Source organism: Pelophylax lessonae (assembly GCF_965119305.1).
Source record: "Pelophylax lessonae genome assembly, chromosome: 5".
Classification (NCBI taxonomy): domain Eukaryota; kingdom Metazoa; phylum Chordata; class Amphibia; order Anura; family Ranidae; genus Pelophylax; species Pelophylax lessonae.
The window spans coordinates 295065955-295085860 of NC_138772.1; the positions used below are offsets into that span (position 1 = coordinate 295065955).

The 19906-nt window shown below is 41.6% G+C and overlaps 1 protein-coding gene across 2 annotated transcripts in view; it reads right to left on the minus strand.

Moving 5' to 3' along the window:
* The window catches only part of CDH12 (cadherin 12), a 1418552-nt gene that overhangs the window by 108272 nt on the left and 1290374 nt on the right, over positions 1–19906 (minus strand). For both annotated transcript variants that reach the window (XM_082259248.1, XM_082259247.1), the window contains one exon: positions 13954–14073. In XM_082259248.1, the coding sequence (XP_082115374.1) occupies positions 13954–14073 (120 nt within the window). The remainder of the gene's footprint in view (positions 1–13953; positions 14074–19906) is intronic.

Genomic DNA, 19906 nt, shown 5'->3' on the forward strand with positions numbered 1-19906 from the left:
TTCTAAATTCACTATGAAGGTTGCTTCCTACTTGTAGACCTTCTTTTGATGTGATATGCACATTCAGTAAGTGCTATTTGCAAGAGTTTTTTTTTTTTTCAAACATTTCTTTCTAAACAGTTCTAACCAGTTCTGGACCGTAAGGATTTGCTCCCTAATGGCGAGGCCCTATTTTGTGATTTGGCACTGCGTTATTTTAACGGACAATTGCGCGGTTGTGCGACGCTGTACCCAAACAAAATTTTCGTCCTTTTTTCCCCACAAATTGAGCTTTCTTTTGGTGGTATTTTAGCACATGTGTGGTTTTATTTTTTGCATTATAAACAAAAAAAGAGTGACAATTTTGAAAAGGAAAAACAATATTTTTTCACTTTCTGCTATATAACATTGATTAAACATCAAAATGTTTTAACATTTTAGGCCAATTTGTTTTCTGCTACATATTTTTGGTAAACAAAAGCACAATAAGCGTATTTTGATTGGTTTGCGCAAAAGTTATTGCATCTATTAACTACGGGAAAGATTTATGTCATTTTTTATTGTTTTTTTTTTTTTTACTAGTAATGGCGGCGATCTGCGATTTTTTGCGGGACTGCGACATTGCGGCGGACAGATCTGACCCCTGACTGACATTTTTGACACTTTTGGGGGTACCAGTGACATTACTACAGTAATCAGTGCTAAAAATATGCACTGTTACTGTAATAATGACACTGGCAGGGAAGGGGTTAACAGTATAGGTGATCAAGGGTTTAAATATGACCCTAAGGGAGTGATTCTAACTGTGGGGGAGGGCATGGCTTATTAGATGACCACAGAGTCTTGTGGTCCTATATAGCAGGATCACATGGGCTCTATGATCATCCCAGGGAGAAGGACAGTCAGCTGTGTTTACAACAGCCAACCGTCCTTCTCTCTCAGTGGGGAACGATTGAGAGTGTCAGGGGGCAATTGGAGCTGCCTGACACACGCATCAGCTTCCCCGCTGTCAATCGGGAGTGTGAGCGCGCCGCTGGTGGTGTGCGCTCGCCCCCCAGTTCCTCTCAGACGAGCGACGTAGGTCTACGTCGTTTTGCCTGTACGAGCCACCCTGCCACAGTAAAACGGTTCAGCTGATGAAAACATGTGACTTCCAGATGTCTGCTTAAAAAGAACCTGTCACTTAAACTATGCTCTCACATACGAGACTTGTGAGCCTCCATGTGATAGAAATAAAGTTAGGATTTAAAAAAGGAAAAACATATTTTGAAAATGTAAGTTAAAGTTAAATAAAAGTTAAAGCCCCCTGCTGCTACATATAGACCCATATGAACATAAATGCATTCTTGCATACCACACATATTGCATATTGCTGAGTGAGAGAAATCTTTTTTAGGCCCATCCTTTATGGGTAGCTCTGAACTGATGAGCTATAAAGGTTTTTAAAGTGTTGCTCATGGTACTGTAGTTTCTTACTGTTTTATGATGCATGCAAATCTGAGGCATGACATGCCAGTGGCATAAAGGCATGATATGCTACATGGCATAGCAAATTGTAACTGCAACCATTTTCTTCCAGAGGGTCTCTGGTTTAAGAAATCATGTAATATATTGGGGTTTCAGGCCTACAAATTTGCATTTAACAAGTTTGTATTAAAAAAAAAAAAAAAAGACTGTATGGCAGAATTTCAGCTCTGTGTTAAGAGGTAAATGTACCACAGTCAGACATGTCACTTTGCATTGTCACCACTACATTGCACCAATCTGCAATACATGGTGAGAGTAGCAGTTCTTCAGTACAGATAATTCTTCAGATTTTCAACTGGTTAAAAGGAGAAACACATGTGCTGTAAATAATATTACTTGGAAATTGAAGCTTTTGGAACAATGCTGAAAAACCATCTCCTTCCCAAGCCTATTCTGACACTTCGCTCCTACACGTAAAAATCTACATTTTTTGCCGGAATATTACTTAGAACCCAAACATTATATATGTGTATATATATGTGTGTATATATATATATATAATATATATATTTAGCAGATACCTTATAGAATAAAATGGTGCGTGTTGCAATTTTTTATGTCACACGGTATTTGCACAGCAGTTTTTTAAACGCAATTTTTTTGGGGGGGAAAAAAAACATTTTCATGAATTAAAAAAAAAACGAAAGTTAGTCCAATTTTTTGTATAATGTAAAAGATGAAGTTATGCCAAGTAAACAGATACCACCTAACATGTCATGCTTTTAAAATAACGTCTGCCCATGGAATTGTGGCAAACTACGGTGCTTAAAATCATCCATAGGCAATGCTTTAAATGCCTTTACAGGTTACCAGTTTAAAGTTGCACAGTATTTCTGGTGCTAGAATTATTGCTCTCGCTTTGAGGTTCGTTACAATACCTTATATGTGTGGTGCGATCACCGTTTACATATGCGTGCGGGAGTAATGTTTTCGCATTTGCACGTAAGCACGATGGGACGGGGGCGCTTTAAATTATTTTTTATTATTATTATTTATTTTATACATTTTTTTACACTGCTTACAGTGTTACAGAGAGAGGGGAATGACATCAGTTCCTTTCCCTCTGTACAGGCAGCCATCTCCGCTGGCCGCATCGGTCCCGGCCTCCGCAATGGGACCGGAGAGCCTGAGAGAGGCGGCAGCGGTGGGAGGGGGTGGGACCCCTTTCCGCCACCCACAGAAGTGATCCAGTGGCTAATTAGGTGGGTTTTTTGTCCTTTTTCACAGATAAAAAAGGTTACAAGCAAAAAAATTATTTGCAACAGTGTCACTTTAAGGTGCTGTAAGATATTTTACTTTGTCTGCCCAAATTCACTAATCTATCTTTCAATAATACTTTCTGCACTATTCTTTAACTATTATTGTTTCTTAGAGTGGCACATTTTCATTATGGAAACTATTTAGAAGATTAGTTTGTGACACATAGGGGTTTATTAATAAAACATTTGTAGAGCTATTCACCCTGTGAAACGGAATGTACATTTGTTATGTGCAAATGGGTAAAAAAACATAAATAAAAACTCTGTACTTCATGTAACAAAATCAAAATGCAACAGGCAACGGCACTATAATTGCCAAAATACAGCAACTGATTTAGATTTGTTTCATCACACTGGACGTCTTCAGGGGACTCTGATCATCAGAGTTAAAAAAAGGACAGGTCAATTTAAAAATCATTCAATTACAAAATGGCTTGTGTCGCAACTGTATATGCTATATTATTTTACATATTTTGATATTAGATATTTTTTATCTGCTATTTTTTTCACACAAAAGCGCAGTTACCCTCTAAATAAAGCATTTTTTTAATAAAAGCTTTTGCATTATAGCTCCTCTACTTTCCATGTCATTTGGGGCCTTAACACTATTGTGATCAATAGGGGACCTGGCACCATCATGCAAAAGGGATTGAATGCTTAGTTAGGCTGGGTTCACATATATATGCAGAGCCACTTTCTGTGCAGAGTCTAGTGCAGTTTCCATTCTGCGGTTCAGGTGCAGATCAGATGCAAATTTGTCATCTAAATCAGTGGTCCTCAACCCTGGCCTCCAGGGCCCACTAACAGGCCAGATTTGCAAGATAACTGAAATACATCCCAGGTGATATCATTTGCTGCTCAGTGATTGCAGTACTCTAGTCTGCATCTCCCCAAGGTAATACCTAAAATCTGGCCTGTTAGTGGGCCCTGTAGGCCAGGATTGAGGACCACTGATCTAAATCACACCTGAACTGGACTGAAAAATGCACAGGACCCATTTTTGACCACTTGCCAACTAGCCACTGTACTTTTTACTGTGGAAGGTTGGCTCTGTCCTGCGAAACTACGTACCTCTATGTCGCTTCCTGAGACAGCTAGTGGGGGGCGCAGAATTGGATACTTTCCAATACGCTTTAGTTATCATAACTCAATTTTTAAGGCAAAGTCCTAAAGACCTCCTAGCACAACCCCTTGTAGGAAAATTAATTCTGTATAGCTGTTACAGGGTCTCCAATGGTTAAAGTTATGAGCTTCTAAAAGGATGGCCACCCTTATTGCATATCTAATTGAGGAGATCCTTTGAAGTGGACATGTGGAAATCACATAGATTTGGTTCCCATTATCTAGATTACTAACCAAGTCACCAATCAGTCAACAAGTTGTCAGAAAGAAGCTGCTCAGCCTATTGTAAAACCTACAGCACCACCTATAGTTGATAGAATTATTACCCCTTGGCAACTAACATTCAAAATTAAACAATTCCCATCTATCTTCAGTATATAGACATATTTTGGAAATTTGAAAGGTTTCTTTCCCTGACACAGGTGTCCTGGTTGCAAATGTTGTGGGTCCAATTCCGTTAGGACCCAAATATTTTCTATCACTACTACAGGGAAAACATACAAGATAGAAAGTGTCATAACATGTACCACAAAACATGTGGTTTACCTGTCACAATGTAACTGCAGAATTCAGTATGTAGGAAGAACCAAAGGAGCCTTTCATGTCAGAATAGGGGACTATCTTGAGAATATTAAAAAAACGTTTCCTAAACATATATTGTCTAGGCATGTTGCACTTAAACATAGAAAGGATCCATCTCAGGTGAAGGTTATTGGAATTGAGGCCTTTTCACCACATTGGCAGGGCAGCAATAATGTTCACCATATGAAACTCGCTGGATATATGAACTTAAATCTCATTGCCCAGAGGGTATGAATGTTAAGTTGGATAAAATAGTTGTATTAACAATAGCTGAATCAAATTAGATATTAAGTAATATGTGAGCTAAAACATCTCCTTGGGAACTATTACTTTTGGTTTTGATTGTATTGTGTAGTGGTTTTTAATATTTGGAACTTACCTCTTTGGAAATGGTGGGCTTTGACCTATTAAAATATATATATAAGAATGAGAATGACTTTGGGCAATAATTTGCCCCTTATTGAATTGGTAAAGGATATCTAGTAACTATTGCCAAAATAATTAATTAATTTGGTCAATGAATGATAGTCTTTAAGACCAATACAGTGATTCCATTTATTTTATAGAGTCTGGGAGTCCCATTGACCCTATAGTTTTTGGGTTTAATGCCAATTGGATGTCCTTGTAACTAATATTTCTAAATTAGACTCTTAGTGTAGTTTTCTCTTAGTTGTCCCAATGTTTTTATTTTAATATAAACTAGAATTAACAGGGCCTTATCCATGATGGGTTAGGATTTGTTTATTATTTACTGTATATAACACCACTAGGGTGTTTGTTTTCAGCCATTAGACAGGGGCAGGACCCTGAAAATATGGCCACCATATACAAATAATGAAACATGGAAATATGGCTATGCAGTTCAAGATGGTTAGAGTATTCACTGTGGAATGGATGCTGCCCTCTGGTGGCTGAAACTAAAATATATAAAAGTAAGTAATATGAGCACCGCTATCCCCACTGCCTCACAGAAGACGTCTGTTATGATGAAATGTACACCAGGCAAGGAAAAGGAAATAGCAGTGACGTTGAAACACCCGTGGAGGGTGGAGGACTGATTGTATTTTCCAATGCTTGTTTTATCTTTGTGACTGCAAGTGGATTTTTAACAAACCTTTGTTTAATTTACTGGATGTTGCACAATAAGTTTTCCTTCTTCTTGTTGGCATGCTGATCCATCTGGTCTAATACTGCTGAGGACAATTCTGTGTGGTGCTTCCCAGTAATGTCATCTTAAGGGTAGTTAAATGATGCTACAGTAACCCAAATCTAGAGTGAGAGGTGAAGCTCATTAAGGCGATTATTGACCTTAATAGGTCTAACATTCTGGTTAGAGGCTATGTTTATTTGACCTGAAAAGGGAGCACTTGGTGTTTTTTCACTGGAGGACTAAGGAGTCATTTTTAGCACACTCTGGACCATCACTTTCTGGATTTTCTTTCTGGATTATTTTCTTTGTACATTGTATTTGCCCTTTATGTTGCATGAATGCAGTTTGGTAATGGAGGCATTTGATATGAATTGCTATAAAATAGCACTAATGCACTTTATCATTAAGGTTCACTGGATTGATTGTATATTGTTCACTGGTGACAGCGTGACACTATTTTATTTAAGATTTGTTTAGTATTAATGTGTACAATACTGTGAGTGCAACTGTCTAACTCACTATTCTTTAGGGCAATTTTTCACTAAGTGCGGGTTTTTTCTTATTTACATATAAGAAGACATGTTACACACGCACACTGATCCAACTCTAACTAAAATATTTTTCTAATTACAGAATTATTTACATCTGTTAATAGAGATTTCATATAAACTCAGGCAGAGACAAGGAACCATGGCATTTGAGATAGTTAAAACAAATGACAGCAACTTTATACCTTTTATAACGTGTATCTAAAACCAAAACTTGTTTTGTCATTTTGGATAGAATAGAAAAAGGTTAGAACCCATATCAGGCTTTTATTGTTTTGTTAGCCATAATACATTTTAAAAGGCTTCCAAAGTCAGTGGTTTGATTTTGGATGCCTTTTTGAATTTATTCCTGCTCCAATATACATATGAAAGCATAAGTACCCGCTGTGTATTAGAATTCATAAAAATGAATTTATAATACCTTCTACTAGAAGGCTTCATCATTACTTGCTTAGGTTTTTATTGTTGTCTGCATCTTCTCTGGGGAGCTTTGCTTTCTCTAAAAAAAAAATCTGTTTGTCTTTCCTTCTCCTTGCTTGTAATTAGCATTGATTAAAAATGGTTCACAGAATATTATATTATATTTAACTTGGCTAACTATTCATATTTCCAATTGTTTTTATATCCCAATGCCCTGCTGGTGTTACTGGTCTTGTTAATTCTTAATCATCATAGCTTAGATCCCAGAGAAGCTATGAAGATAGCTAAATGGCTGGTCATTACTTAAGGACTTGATACAGTTTGGTACGTGAACTTTTTCTCATGCATTTTATCATACTAAAAAAGCAGCTCATATCATTAATACCACACATTAATAACATATATTCAGTAACATCATTCTTTACATTGGGAATAGGGGCAAATTAGGCAAAGTTCAGTTGGCAGGAGGTTTGGTAAAAGACAAACTGTGCTCATACAAATCACTCTAGATCAGTATAGATACACATAAGCAATCAGACCAGGTTCCTCATGCTTGCCTTACAAAGCTCTCAAGCAGATTAAGCTGTGCCTCTGGGACCTCCAGCTTCACGACTCCTGGCGGACGCTTCATGCACAAGATAGAGATTATACTTACTTCTCCCCGCTCCACGCTAAATATTCACGGATTGATTATCTATTCTTATCTCAGTCGGCTCTCACGTCCCTTATTGAAGGCTCTATAGAACCGTCAATACTCTTGGACCATCACCCTGTCTCTCTCACTCTATCCTTCCCGGTGTCCCTATCCAGGGATCGGGTTTGGAGCCTTAACTCCTCCTTATTGACGGACAAAGCTAACTTGGCCGCAATCCGCGAAACCTTGACGGAATACTTTTCTATCAATGCGACTCCTGAAACGTCGACCCTCATTCAATGGGAAGCCCACAAATGCGTGGTCCGGGGAAAATTAATAGCGCTCTCAGCGGCCCTGAGGAAACAGAGGGAGGCTCTTGTCTCTGATCTGATCTCGCACGTTCGTACCTTAGAACTTGCCCACAAACAATCCCTTGCACAGGACACTCTATCGGCCCTTACCTCCGCTCGCGAACAACTCACGGAGGAACTAGACAGAAAGACCAGGCGTAACTTCCTCCTGTCCCACAAACTTTTTTATGAACAGGCCAAAAAGAGCAGCCGACTCCTTGCTACAGCTCTTCGCCAAAAGAAGGCGAAGATCACGGTCCACTCCCTCCGCTCACCTTCTGGCTCCTTGGTGGCTAACAATCGAGACATTGCGGCTGAATTCGAGGCCTTCTACAGCACTCTATACAACCTTGATTCAGCACGCTCCCACCCCCTCTCCCACCCTTCCAGATCTCAGGCCATTTCCGACTTTCTTGCGTCCAATATGCTTCACCAAGCTTCTTCTGACTTTCGTACTGCACTGGACCTCCCCATCTCCAAACAGGAATGGGACTTGGCGCTCAAACAAATGCAACCCAACAAGAGTCCCGGCCCTGATGGCCTAACGGTTGCATATTACAAATCCTTCCCTGATGTCCTGATCGCCCCATTCTTATCCGCCTTTAACTCTGTCTCGGCTGAAAACCCCCTGTCTCCGCGGATGCTTGAGGCCCACATTGTGGTGATCCCGAAAGAGGGGAAGGATCCGACCTCCCCTGCCAGCTACAGGCCGATTTCACTCATCAATGTGGACGTCAAGCTGTTCGCGAAGATTCTGGCCAACAGGCTACTCCCGCTCCTACCCAAAGGGATCCACAGAGACCAGGTTGGTTTTGTCCCGGGCCGCGAGGCTCGGGATAACACCATCAAAGCGCTTAATCTGCACCATGTCCTCTCTACCACTAACCAGAAGGGGTTCCTGCTCTCCCTGGACGCTGAGAAGGCATTCGACAGGGTATCGTGGGATTTCATGGCGGTGACGCTTTCCGCCTGGGGATTAGGTCCCCGATTCCTTGGATATGTCATGGCAATGTATGCTACGCCACAGGCACGGGTACGTGTTAACGACATCCTGTCGAGTGCCTTCCATATCTCCAATGGTACTAGACAGGGGTGCCCTTTGTCTCCCTTGATTTTTATCATGACACTGGAACCCCTTCTCCACAAGATTAGACAAACCGACACAGTCCACGGGGTTCGCTTCGCTGACGGAACATACAAGATCGCCCCTTATGCGGACGACCTACTGTTGTTTCTCACCGACCCCATCACGACTCTGCCTGCCCTCCTCAAAGTATTCGACGAGTACACTTCTCTATCCAACTTTTGGATCATTTTCTCCAAGTCTTTCACGCTGAATGTTACCCTACCCCAATCGGAAGTCGAGCGCTGTCAGGCGAATTTCCGATTTGTGTGGAAATCGGACTCCATCACTTACCTGGGCATCGAAATTCCATCTAATCTCCAACACCTATTCGATCGTAACTTTCCACAACTCATTGCACGAATATCGAAAGATCTCCGGTCCTGGTCCAAGCTCCAGCTGTCCTGGTTCGGCAGGGCGGCTGTCCTAAAGATGAATGTCCTACCCCGCCTCCTCTATGTCCTCCAGACGATCCCCATATTGCTCCCCCCTTCCTTCTTCAAAACCTACTGTCGTCTCAGCACTGCCTTCTTATGGGGGGACAAACAGCCCCGCATCTCTTATAAAACTCTCACGAGGCCAAAATCTAAAGGTGGTATTGGCCTTCCTGACCTGTACAACTATTACGCCGCCTGTCACCTTACTAGAATAGCAGATTGGAACATACATGAGCGCCATAAAGATTGGGTTTCCATAGAGAAGGGCTTTACTTCTCTGGATCTCCACTCAACTCCGTGGCTCCAAGACGCACACATCCCCCCTGCTCTTAAACTCCACCCCCTTATTGGCCCCTCTCTGAAAGTCTTCCGGTCAGTTACCGTGTCTCGCTCTATCTCCACGGTTCCTGGTCCTATGACTCCTGTACGATTGAATCCCGACTTCCCTCCTGGCATGCACCGTACTTACCTGACCTCGAACTGGGCTCAAGACCAATTGAGAGTCCACCATCTTTGGGACAACGACGCACCTCTCTCCGTATCCTCCATATCTAAAAAGTCCGGCATGCCCCCCTTACTTCCCTGGTCACACTTGCTCCTCCAGCAGTACCTCAAGTCTCTTTCTCGCATATGCCCCTCCTTGTCCTCCTTGACCCCGTTCGACTCCCTGTGCCAACAGGAAGGCCTGATCCGCAGACTCCTTTCCACCATCCACTCCTTCTTGCTAGATGAGCCTGAGCAGAGGAAGCTCAAGCGTTGTGAGGATTGGGAAGCGGAGCTGGCAGTTACTTTCACCCCAGAAGACTGGGACCTTATCCATACCAACAACCACAAATGTTCACTTAATGTCACCACGCAGGAAAGCGGTTACAAACTCGTTAGCCGCTGGTACTACACCCCCACGAGATTACATAAGCTTTTCCCTTCCACCTCACAGATTTGCTGGAGGTGTAACGCTGAACCTGGTACGCTCCTCCACATCTTCTGGACCTGCTCTTGCCTCACCGCCTTCTGGGAGGAAGTTCATAGGATTGTGACGCAAGTGACCACAGCTGACGTCGCCTTCACTCCTGCCCAATACCTTTTGCACCACTCCTCTACCTCCAGTAGGACTTACTCTAAATCCCTTGCGATTCTCATGGTGAACGCCGCCAGACAGTGCATCCCGGCACTTTGGAAGACCACGCACGTGCCTACTGTCAAGCAGTGGTTCCAGCGCCTCTCTAAGGTAGCGGAGATGGAAGAGCTTATTGCCATCGCAAGAGATGCTCCTTCCAAACATCACAAAAAATGGGCATGCTGGATTTACTATACTTCTACACCCGAATACTCCCGACTCTGTCAGTAAAGACCCTGTGGTACTATTCTCACTGACCCCTCGGGTACTCCATTCTTTATGCTTATCATTCTCTCTGCTCCTCCCCCCACCTTTTTTTTTTCTTGCCCCCCCCGCCCCCCTTCCCCGTCTCCCTCCCCCTCCTCGTCCTCCGCTGGTAGCTTCGTTGTCTCTGAGCGGGCCCGGACAACTAGCTCCCCCCCTTCCCTGCACGGCTTAGTGGCTTTATTCGTCATTCCCCCTCCCGGACGACTCCCCTGTCACCCGTCCCTGGGTTTTGATCACCCAGGCTATGGGCCTCGACACGGATTAACCCGACTTGACTGCTTTGTTCTCCTGATGATTCGCTTCCCCTTTTGTGTCTAGCTCTTTTACTTCTACTTTCACCACCCGTTTCTTTCCATTTCCAATCCCTGTTCGACTGGATGCGCTTCACAGGGTGGAGTTGTCCCGGTTCCCCTTGGTTATTAATGATGATTGCTCTATGCATATATGTACTGTTACTTTTGCCAATGTTGGCTGGTTGTACGTTTGTAACTCTACATTTTTTGCACAATCCTGTAATGTTTCTTTTGCCAAATTTGGCTGATTGTCAGTTTGTAACTTTATATTTTTATGAACCAATAAAATATTTTGAAAAAAAAAATAAAAATAAGCAATCAGACAATCCAATATTAAGTGCTGTGCTGCAATCAAAATAAAAAAATATAAATTCATAATTGTATCAAAATGCATAAGTACATACAAATTAATGAACAGTGAAAATAATATGAATAAATGTGAGTAAACAATTAAATGTGCTATGTAAAGTAAGGTGAGACTTTCTGAGAAACACACCATTTCAGGCTATTGGAATGCAGGTAGAGCCCAAACAGGCGTTCTTCAGTTTCCTATTGATGCTCATTTGTATTGTGAACAAAGTGCAGTTTTTTATTCCTCAATAAACACTGGATATACTACACTATGAAAGATTCTTCCATGTCTTCCGCTTGCAAACAAGATAATTAAAGAATCTCTTAAAGGAACAAGATTGCCTCTCAGGATGTGTTTGATTGTCCAAAACATTTAGGATATTGATTGAGGATAAATTATACCATCCATTCGGGGATACACTTACCTTAAGCTCTTTTGATCTTTTTTTCTGCTAAGCTCAGAGTGTTTTCACCTGGGAGGGAGCACAATCTTTCCATCAAAGTGGCACTGCTATTTTTTTGAATTTTCATCACCTAATCACCCTTTGGGCTTTTTCCGCCATATCAAGCACTTTATAGAGATTTATTAGATTTTCGCATATTAACTTATTTATGTAATTTGCACTAAGCACTTTTTAGGGAATATTTACATAGCACATTTACTTGTTTACTCTCATTTATTCATATTAGTTTAACTGTTTATGAATTGCTATGTACTTATGAATTTTGATAGAATTATGAATTTATTATATTTATTTTGATTGTAGCACAGCACTTTGTATTGGAATTTTATGATATTTTATGTGTACACTGATCTAGAGTGATTTGTATAAGCATGGTTTGTCTTCTAACTTTGTATAACATCTAGCTTTCCATAGCTTGAAGACGTTCAGCTCTCCTTATAGTTTACAATATTTATTTGTGCAGGGACTCATTACTATATACAGGAGGTCTGGCATATCAGAAAAAAGTCCACTAAACCAAAACATTGCATCCAAACAACACTAAAGTATATGGCAGATCAATTTTGTTACTTTTTCTGGCTTTTTTTAAGGGAAGTTTGCAAGATTTTGTTAACCACTTGCCGACCGCTACACAACTATTTTCTGTGGCGGTCAGCCCCTACTGGGCAAAGCAACGTAGGGGTAAGTTGCTCGCCTACGAGCCTCTAGGGGGCGAGCGCGCGCCGCCAGAGGCACGCTCCCGCCCTCGCTCGTTCACTAACATCCCCGCGCGAGTGACTGGCTGCTCCGATGTCCGCCGGCCACTTGCGATCTCCTGCTGGAGAGGGAGAAAGGCTGGCGGCTAATGTAAACAAATTTGCCTGTCATTCTCCCTGATGTAACTGCAGAGATCATACGATCCTGCTATGTAGGATTGTATGTCTCTGTGGTTACATCACAAGCCACGCCTCCCCACAGTTAGAATCATGCCCCTAGGGATACCGTGTACATACGTCACTTCCGGGTTAGCAGCCCTACGCGTTATGCCACTTCCGCTCACGTGGCTTCTTCAGGGGATTTCTAACCCGGAAGAAGTGACGTATGTACGCGGAAGTGAGGACCGCGATCTTCCCTGTCTGCAAACTAAAGGCGCTTTTTTGAACGATTTATGTAAGTGTTTTTAATCTATGGCAATAAAGTTGATAGTAAACGGCAATATTGCACTATTGTGAACCTTTCATTTTTGAGATCCGCTGGCCACTTGGAGACTATAGAAGCCCGATCCATCTAAGGGAGATTGAATACCATCACCGACTGAAAAAATAGGAAGGAGAGGCGAGGAGCTCTGAGTATTGTACATAAGGCGCATGATCTATTATATGGAGGTGAGCAACTAGCACACCCTCAGGGGTACACGAGTGAGAAGAAGCACCCCACTTTATTTAATACGGTGTTAGGTGGAGGGTTTATACCTCGAGGATATTTCTGTCACCCGGTCACAGTTTTGGAACATTTATTTGCCACCTTTGAACTTTTTTCTCGTCATCTGTGGCATTGTATAAAGGACTTTGTGACTCTATGCACTTTTTTTGTTTAATGCACCAAGCACTTTTCTTGTCACTTTATTGATTATATGTTTTTGTATAAGTTTATTGTAATCAGAGTTTTTATAATTCATCTAACTTATTGATTACACTAATGCACTTTACATTTGACGCACCTTTATACAAACGAACATCATTTTATTCTTAGAAATATAATATTTTTTTTTACAATATTTATATTCACTAATTCACATATAAGGTGCACTTAAATATTTATTTAAAGACTAATCACACCACTTCCCAGAAGCGCAGTATCCCCCATCCCTTTCTAAAATGTCCAAAATGTTAAGTGACCTAATTTACTATACATAGTCAATTACATCACCCAGGATACCTGCAGCTAGTTTGTTTACAAACAAAAGGACTGCCATTACAAAGTAACATACTAATGGCTAAAACTATGGTTGTGTAAAAAGGGCTAAAAAATGGTTGTGTAAAAACACTGATTGGGGTTCAGACAGACAAAATGGCCAAATATAGTCAGTTTGTTCAAATAAATGTGAACAAGCTGGGTTTGGGATTAACTCATTTTCAAGTTGAACCCAAAGTTCATTCATAATTGGGACAACTTAGTTCAAAAGGTACACAAGAATTCAAAGAAAAAGTAATGTACTTTATATAACCTTTACCAGCATCTGCTTTAAAATCACTTATATATTATTGATATGGAATGTGAAACACAGTAGCCACATATCTAAGTGTTTAACAAAATAATTTAGGCAATAAAATATTATTTTATTATCATACCCGTCTTAGGATCAATAGAAAAATAAGGTTGTCCCTGAAGAATGCTATAAACCACTCTTGCACTGCTTCCATATGTAGGATCATCAGCATCAGTTGCTTTCACCTGAAGTACATAGGCACCTAGAATTAACAAAACAACAATTTAGTAATCTAAATAAAAATATATATTTTGCTTTTAAATCTGGCAAATTTCTATCACATTGTATTCATTTACTTTAACATAGCATAACAATTATGACTAACAGTACAAATATTAGCCCAAGGTCGATGGGATTACAAAAACATTAACAACAAAATTGAAATATGTTAATTAGCAGTTATTTTTTTTATTATATTTTTTTCAACAATACATAAAGTCATAAAAGGAAAAAATCAGAAAAAGAAACAACAAATACCAAGTAAAATTAGGTTTATACCGCTATACCTCTGTGTCAATACCAGCTTTACTTCACCTTAATAGTTCCTAAACCAAAGGGAGATAAAAAAAAGGGGGGGGTGAGGGGGTCTCTCATTGTGATATTGTTATCAAAAAATTAAGTGGAAAATTTCCCAAAAAATTATCGTGAAGGAAAATCTTGTGAAAAAGGGTGTCTCACATTGTGATAATATCAAAACATTAAGTGGAAAATTTCCCAAAAAAAAATTATCGTGAAGGAAAAAAAAAAAACTTGTGAGAAAAAAAAAAGGTACAGGGGGGGAAGGTCTTCAAAAATATAGATGATAAGAATAGGAACCTACATATTGAAGAACACATTTTTTTAAAAAAATTAACAAATCTGATACACCGTAAACTGTCAAAAATAACATCCGAATAAAAAACATTTAGGGCTCTTTCACACGGCCGCTCCATGTGAGAGCTCCGCTGCGGTCCTTTTTTTTTTTTTTCCACAGAGCGGATGACATTTCTGTCATCCGCTCAGTATGCCCGCATATCATCCCATCCGTTTGCGGATGATATGCAGACATAATGTAAGTCTATGGGGGTTTGCGGATGTCAGCGGATGACACCGCTGACATCCGATTTTCCTTCCTTTCCGTTTTTTTGAACGGAACAAAAATAGGGTTTTGTTCAGTTCCAAAAAACGGAACAGAACTGACAGGAAGAAAATCGGATGTCAGCGGATGGTATTCCGGTGACATCCGCAATGCCATAGACTTACATTATGTCCGCAAATCATCCGCAAAAAAATAGGATGATTTGCGGACATACGGAGCGCCCGTGTGAAAGGGCCCTTAAACTAGACAAATAAACAAGTAGAACAATTATATACGGACCATGAAATTCCATCATCCACTGGTGAACATCCATACATAGCCCATGGCAAACAAGTAAACCTTACATGATCCTGAATCTCTGCGGCAGCATAAACCCAGTTCCATGTATCAGATGGTTCGTCTATCAGGCAACACAGCTGACAGGAGGTATTGAAAAACCAAGGACAGAGAGCCCACAACCATAAACAGGACAGACAGCAGACGGAAAAAAAAAAAAAAAAAGGAAAAAGAGGGGTTGGGGGGAGAGGAAGGAATAGGAGGGGGACTCATGGTGTGACCAAAAAGTTGCAACATCACAAAATAGCACAGATCATGACTACTCGTCTAAAAGCTCAACGTATTTCTTAGATTGGGTGAAGGCAAGCCAACATGCCCAAATCTTATGGGCCTGAAATCGTAGGTCATGTCTTCCAGGCAATACGTATGGTAAACAGAACGCAGCCAGAGAGCTATAGGTGGAGCCACCGGATTCTTCCAATATAAAGGAATAAGAGCCTTAGCCGCATTAAGGAGGTGGGGTGTAATTGACCTTCTATACCTATGGGACGGGACCGTCGTACCATGAAAAAAGACAGACCACGGGTCAGCAGCAACAGGGAAGCCCTGGATAATATCTATAAGTGATAGCACCGAGGACCAATAACTACATATGATTGGACACGACCTCCATATATTAGCACGTGTGGCAGGTTGACCGCAACCCTCCAGCACAGAGGGGAAGAGGAAGGAAACATACGATGCAATCTCACCGGTGAAAAATGGCAAAGGGTAAGTATAGAATTAGTCACGGAGTCCGTGAGTGGCAATTGCAGGTCAGTTTACCAGCGTTGCAAAGAGGGCAACTGTTGGATAGGCTCCATGGCGATGAGCGCTTTATACATTGGGATAAAGCACCTTTTTGAGGACGATCAGAGACCAGGAGTTTTTCTACCGGGTTCAGTGAACTCAGAGTACGTAGGGGTTATGGGAGGCTTTTGACGAACTGCCTCAGTTGGTTATATTGCCAGAGGTCTCAAAAAGACGATGCAGAGTGACGAGGAAAGGTGGATGCAGGGAAGATTCCCTGAGAGGAGGAGAAATGGTGTAACAGAGTATTTATAGAATACGGCAGCCAGTGTTGAAAAGAGAAATCATGCAGGCCTAGAAAAGGCATCAAGGGTGAATTGTAGTGTAGCTTGAAACGTTTATGCCATATGTCCCAAGTATGGAAAACAGAGGTGGATAAGGGAGACGTTCCAGGTGAGTAAATTCTACACTTAGGAGGAATCCAAAGTTGACGATACAAAGAAGTCTCAGCAAGATCATATTCTAACTGCACCCACAACTTAGTACCTAGGTTATGTTTCCAGTCCAAGACCCGGGTCATAATAGATGCTTGTAGATATTTCTCAAAATCTGTCACCGCCAGTCCCCCATGCGGCTTGGCCCGCATCAAAATATTTCTAGCTATTCAGGGGGCTGATCGGCGCCAGATATAGGACATCACTAGGGAGGATAATAACTTCACAAAATTTTTTGGAACATTAAAAGGTAACATTTGAAACAAAAAGAGCACCCTGGGTAGCACGTTCATCTTGATCACATTCACTCTCCCAGTCCAAGAGGTCGCCAAATGATTTCACTTACTCAGGTCGGCCCTAACTCCATCAAGGAGAGGAACATAATTTGCCACTGAAGTATCACAGATGTTCACAGTGAGGTGGACACCTAAATATTTAAGGGAGCATGATTGCCACGCAAATGGGAAAGATGGTCGAAGTCTGTCAGCCACAGAGTGGGGAACAGAAACGTTCAAAATCTCAGATTTGGATAGATTTATCTTAAAATTAGAAAGGGCGCCATATCTATGGAGTTCTGAAAGGAGATTGGGGAGAGAGATATGGGGATGCTGAACATAAAATAAAATATCATCGGCATACGTAGCATATTTATGTTCAGAAGGTCCTATAACAATACCATGAACAGAGGGGTTAGCTCGAATATGAGCCAGGAAGGGTTCTAAAGAAGCAATGAAAAGGATGGGAGACAAAGGGCATCCCTGTCATGTGCCATTAAATAACGTAAAAGGGGAACTTAAGGATACCATTCACACGAATCTGTGCAGTGGGGGAGCTGTAAAGGGCACCTATCATATAAAGGAGTCTGGGACCCACGCCTATAGCCTGGAGAGTGGACATGAGAAACTCCCAGTCCATCCTATCAAACGCCCTCTCAGCATCTGTGGAAAGCAATAGGGTGGGCTGGGAGGTCCCTCCAACATGGGACAACAGAGAAAGTGTACGGGAGACATTATCTCTGGCCTCTCGGCCAGAACCAAAACCCGTTTGGCTTTTGTCAATAAGATCTGATAAAAATGGGAGCAGTCTAGCCGCGAGTGCTTTAGCATAGACCTTTACGTCTATATTTAAAAGGGAAATGGGGTGGTAACTGCTACAGAGACTGGGATCTTTGCCCTCCTTGGGGAGTACGGTAACATGAGCATGAAAAGTCTCTGGGCGAAGGACGCCCCCATCAGAGAGAAGATTAACGTATGAGGCCAAGTGCGGTAACAGGGTGTCAACATATGTTTTATAATAAAGGACGGAGAACCCGTCAGGGCCGGGGTCCTTGCCCATGGGCATGGAGGACAATGTGTTTTCAAGTTCTAAAACAGTGCAGTTATTTAAATGATTTTGAGGTTTGCAAAAAAAAAAAGTGTTGCATGCTACATTGCTTTTATTTCTAAGCAAAAAGTCTATACTAGCTAAGTAATAATGTTGCATTCTTTCAAAACATTTTTCTATTTTTAAATGTTAACTATGTTGGCCTCTCTTGTGTAGATCCACCTTTCCTGTGCTCCCCTGCAGCCTTGTTTAGATCCCTGGCTTTAGGAGAAATACTCAATTTCCCAAGCTATGGAGAGTATATTCTTCCCATGATGTGGTGATTGGTGCTTAAGTGACCAATCACTAAGCTATAGTGCTAACATGAGGGGGTGATGAAGCAATTATTAGTCGTTAACCACTTCAGCCCCGGAAGTTTTTACCCCCTTAATGACCAGGCCATTTTTTTTGATTCGGCACTGTTGCTTTAACCTCCCTAGCGGTATGATTCTGTCAGGAATTCTGTACCAAAAGCGGTACAATTCTTTCCATGGAAATTTGGCGTTATGTATTAAAGGCCTACAATTCTTAGTAATTACTGACTTAAAACTTACCAAAACAAGACTCTAGTAGACATCCCAGATGTAATGAATTTGAAACACAAACACATGAATTATAATCCAATTAATAATAGAATTTTATTCAAGAAGGCAAGGAAAAATAATGAAATTTGTCAAAGAAATTCAATACACATCCTGAGTGTGAAAAAGTTTGAAGCAGGGCACTAGACAAAGTCCGACATTGCAATCTGGGCAATAGTACCTGGTTTCCTTTCGGACTTTTCTTCCATTGCCATCCTTTTTAGAACAGCAGACGACGCACATCCTGGTAGGCGCCAACTTTTTTGGGGTGGGCGGTACAAAGTCCACAAAATGACGGCCTGTCAGGCGCTCTGGATTGCCAACATCAACAGCATGTCGTCCGGGTCTGTTAGCAGATACTGATGATGGTGTCGGGTGGTTGATGAAAATCTGCTCAGCCACCTTCCAAATAAAGTCCGAATGAACGAGGGGTATGGCTTTGTAAAGAATATAGGCATTCCAGAGGCACTGTTCAAGGAGATGGCTAAAAATCTTTTTATAATACTTTTTTTGTTGCTTCCGCATCGCCGGGTAAAAGGTCATTGCCTGATCGGCTCGATCGACATCTCCCATCGTGTGATTGTAGTCGATCACGACTTGCGGCTTCTGCATATCTGTTCCATGTTTTGTGCGGACCATGGCAGTGGTGGTGTTGTGCACGGTGCTCATGAGACACACGTCCTTTTTGTCTCACCACCGCATTGCCATCATTTTACCCTTTTGAAAGGCAACCATCTCTCCTTTTTTTAGCTTTTTCTTGCTAAACATGGATGGCATGTCCCGCCGGTTTGGCCTAACAGTGCCATACCCATCTGTTTTGTTTCGGAGCAAATCTTCAAAAAGTTCCAGAGAGGTATAAAAGTTATCTGTTGTAACGCAATATCCCTGGTTCAAAAGGGGGTCCAGCAGTGAAAGGACAGAGGATGTGGCCATCCCATAGCCGCTGTACTTGGGATCGAACTTTGTACCTTTCCCGGTGTAAATTACAGCATTCCATATATATCCTGTGGACGACTCACATAGCATGTAAAATTTGATCCCGAACCGCGCTCTTTTAAATGCAATATATTGGATCCAGCTCAGGCGTCCCTTGTAGGCCATGAGACTTTCGTCCACACAAACATCCCTGTCTGGCACATAGGTCTGCTGGAAATTGGTGACGATCATTTGGCTCACCTCCCAGATTTTCTTGAGTTTGGGCGCAGGATGCGTGGCCTCATCAAACTCCTCGTTGTTGGCAAAATGCAAGTTTTTCATTATCAGAGAAAAACGGTACTCGGACATCACTGTGCCAAAAAATGGAGTGGCCAGCATCTTATTCATGGTCCAATACCATTTTTGGAGTGGTTTCCCCACCACCCCCTGAAGGATGATGAGTCCTAGAAACTTCCAGATGTCCTCGCTACTGACTGGTTCCCATTTTCTGGAACGGGAAAATTTGGCGCGCAGCGTAGC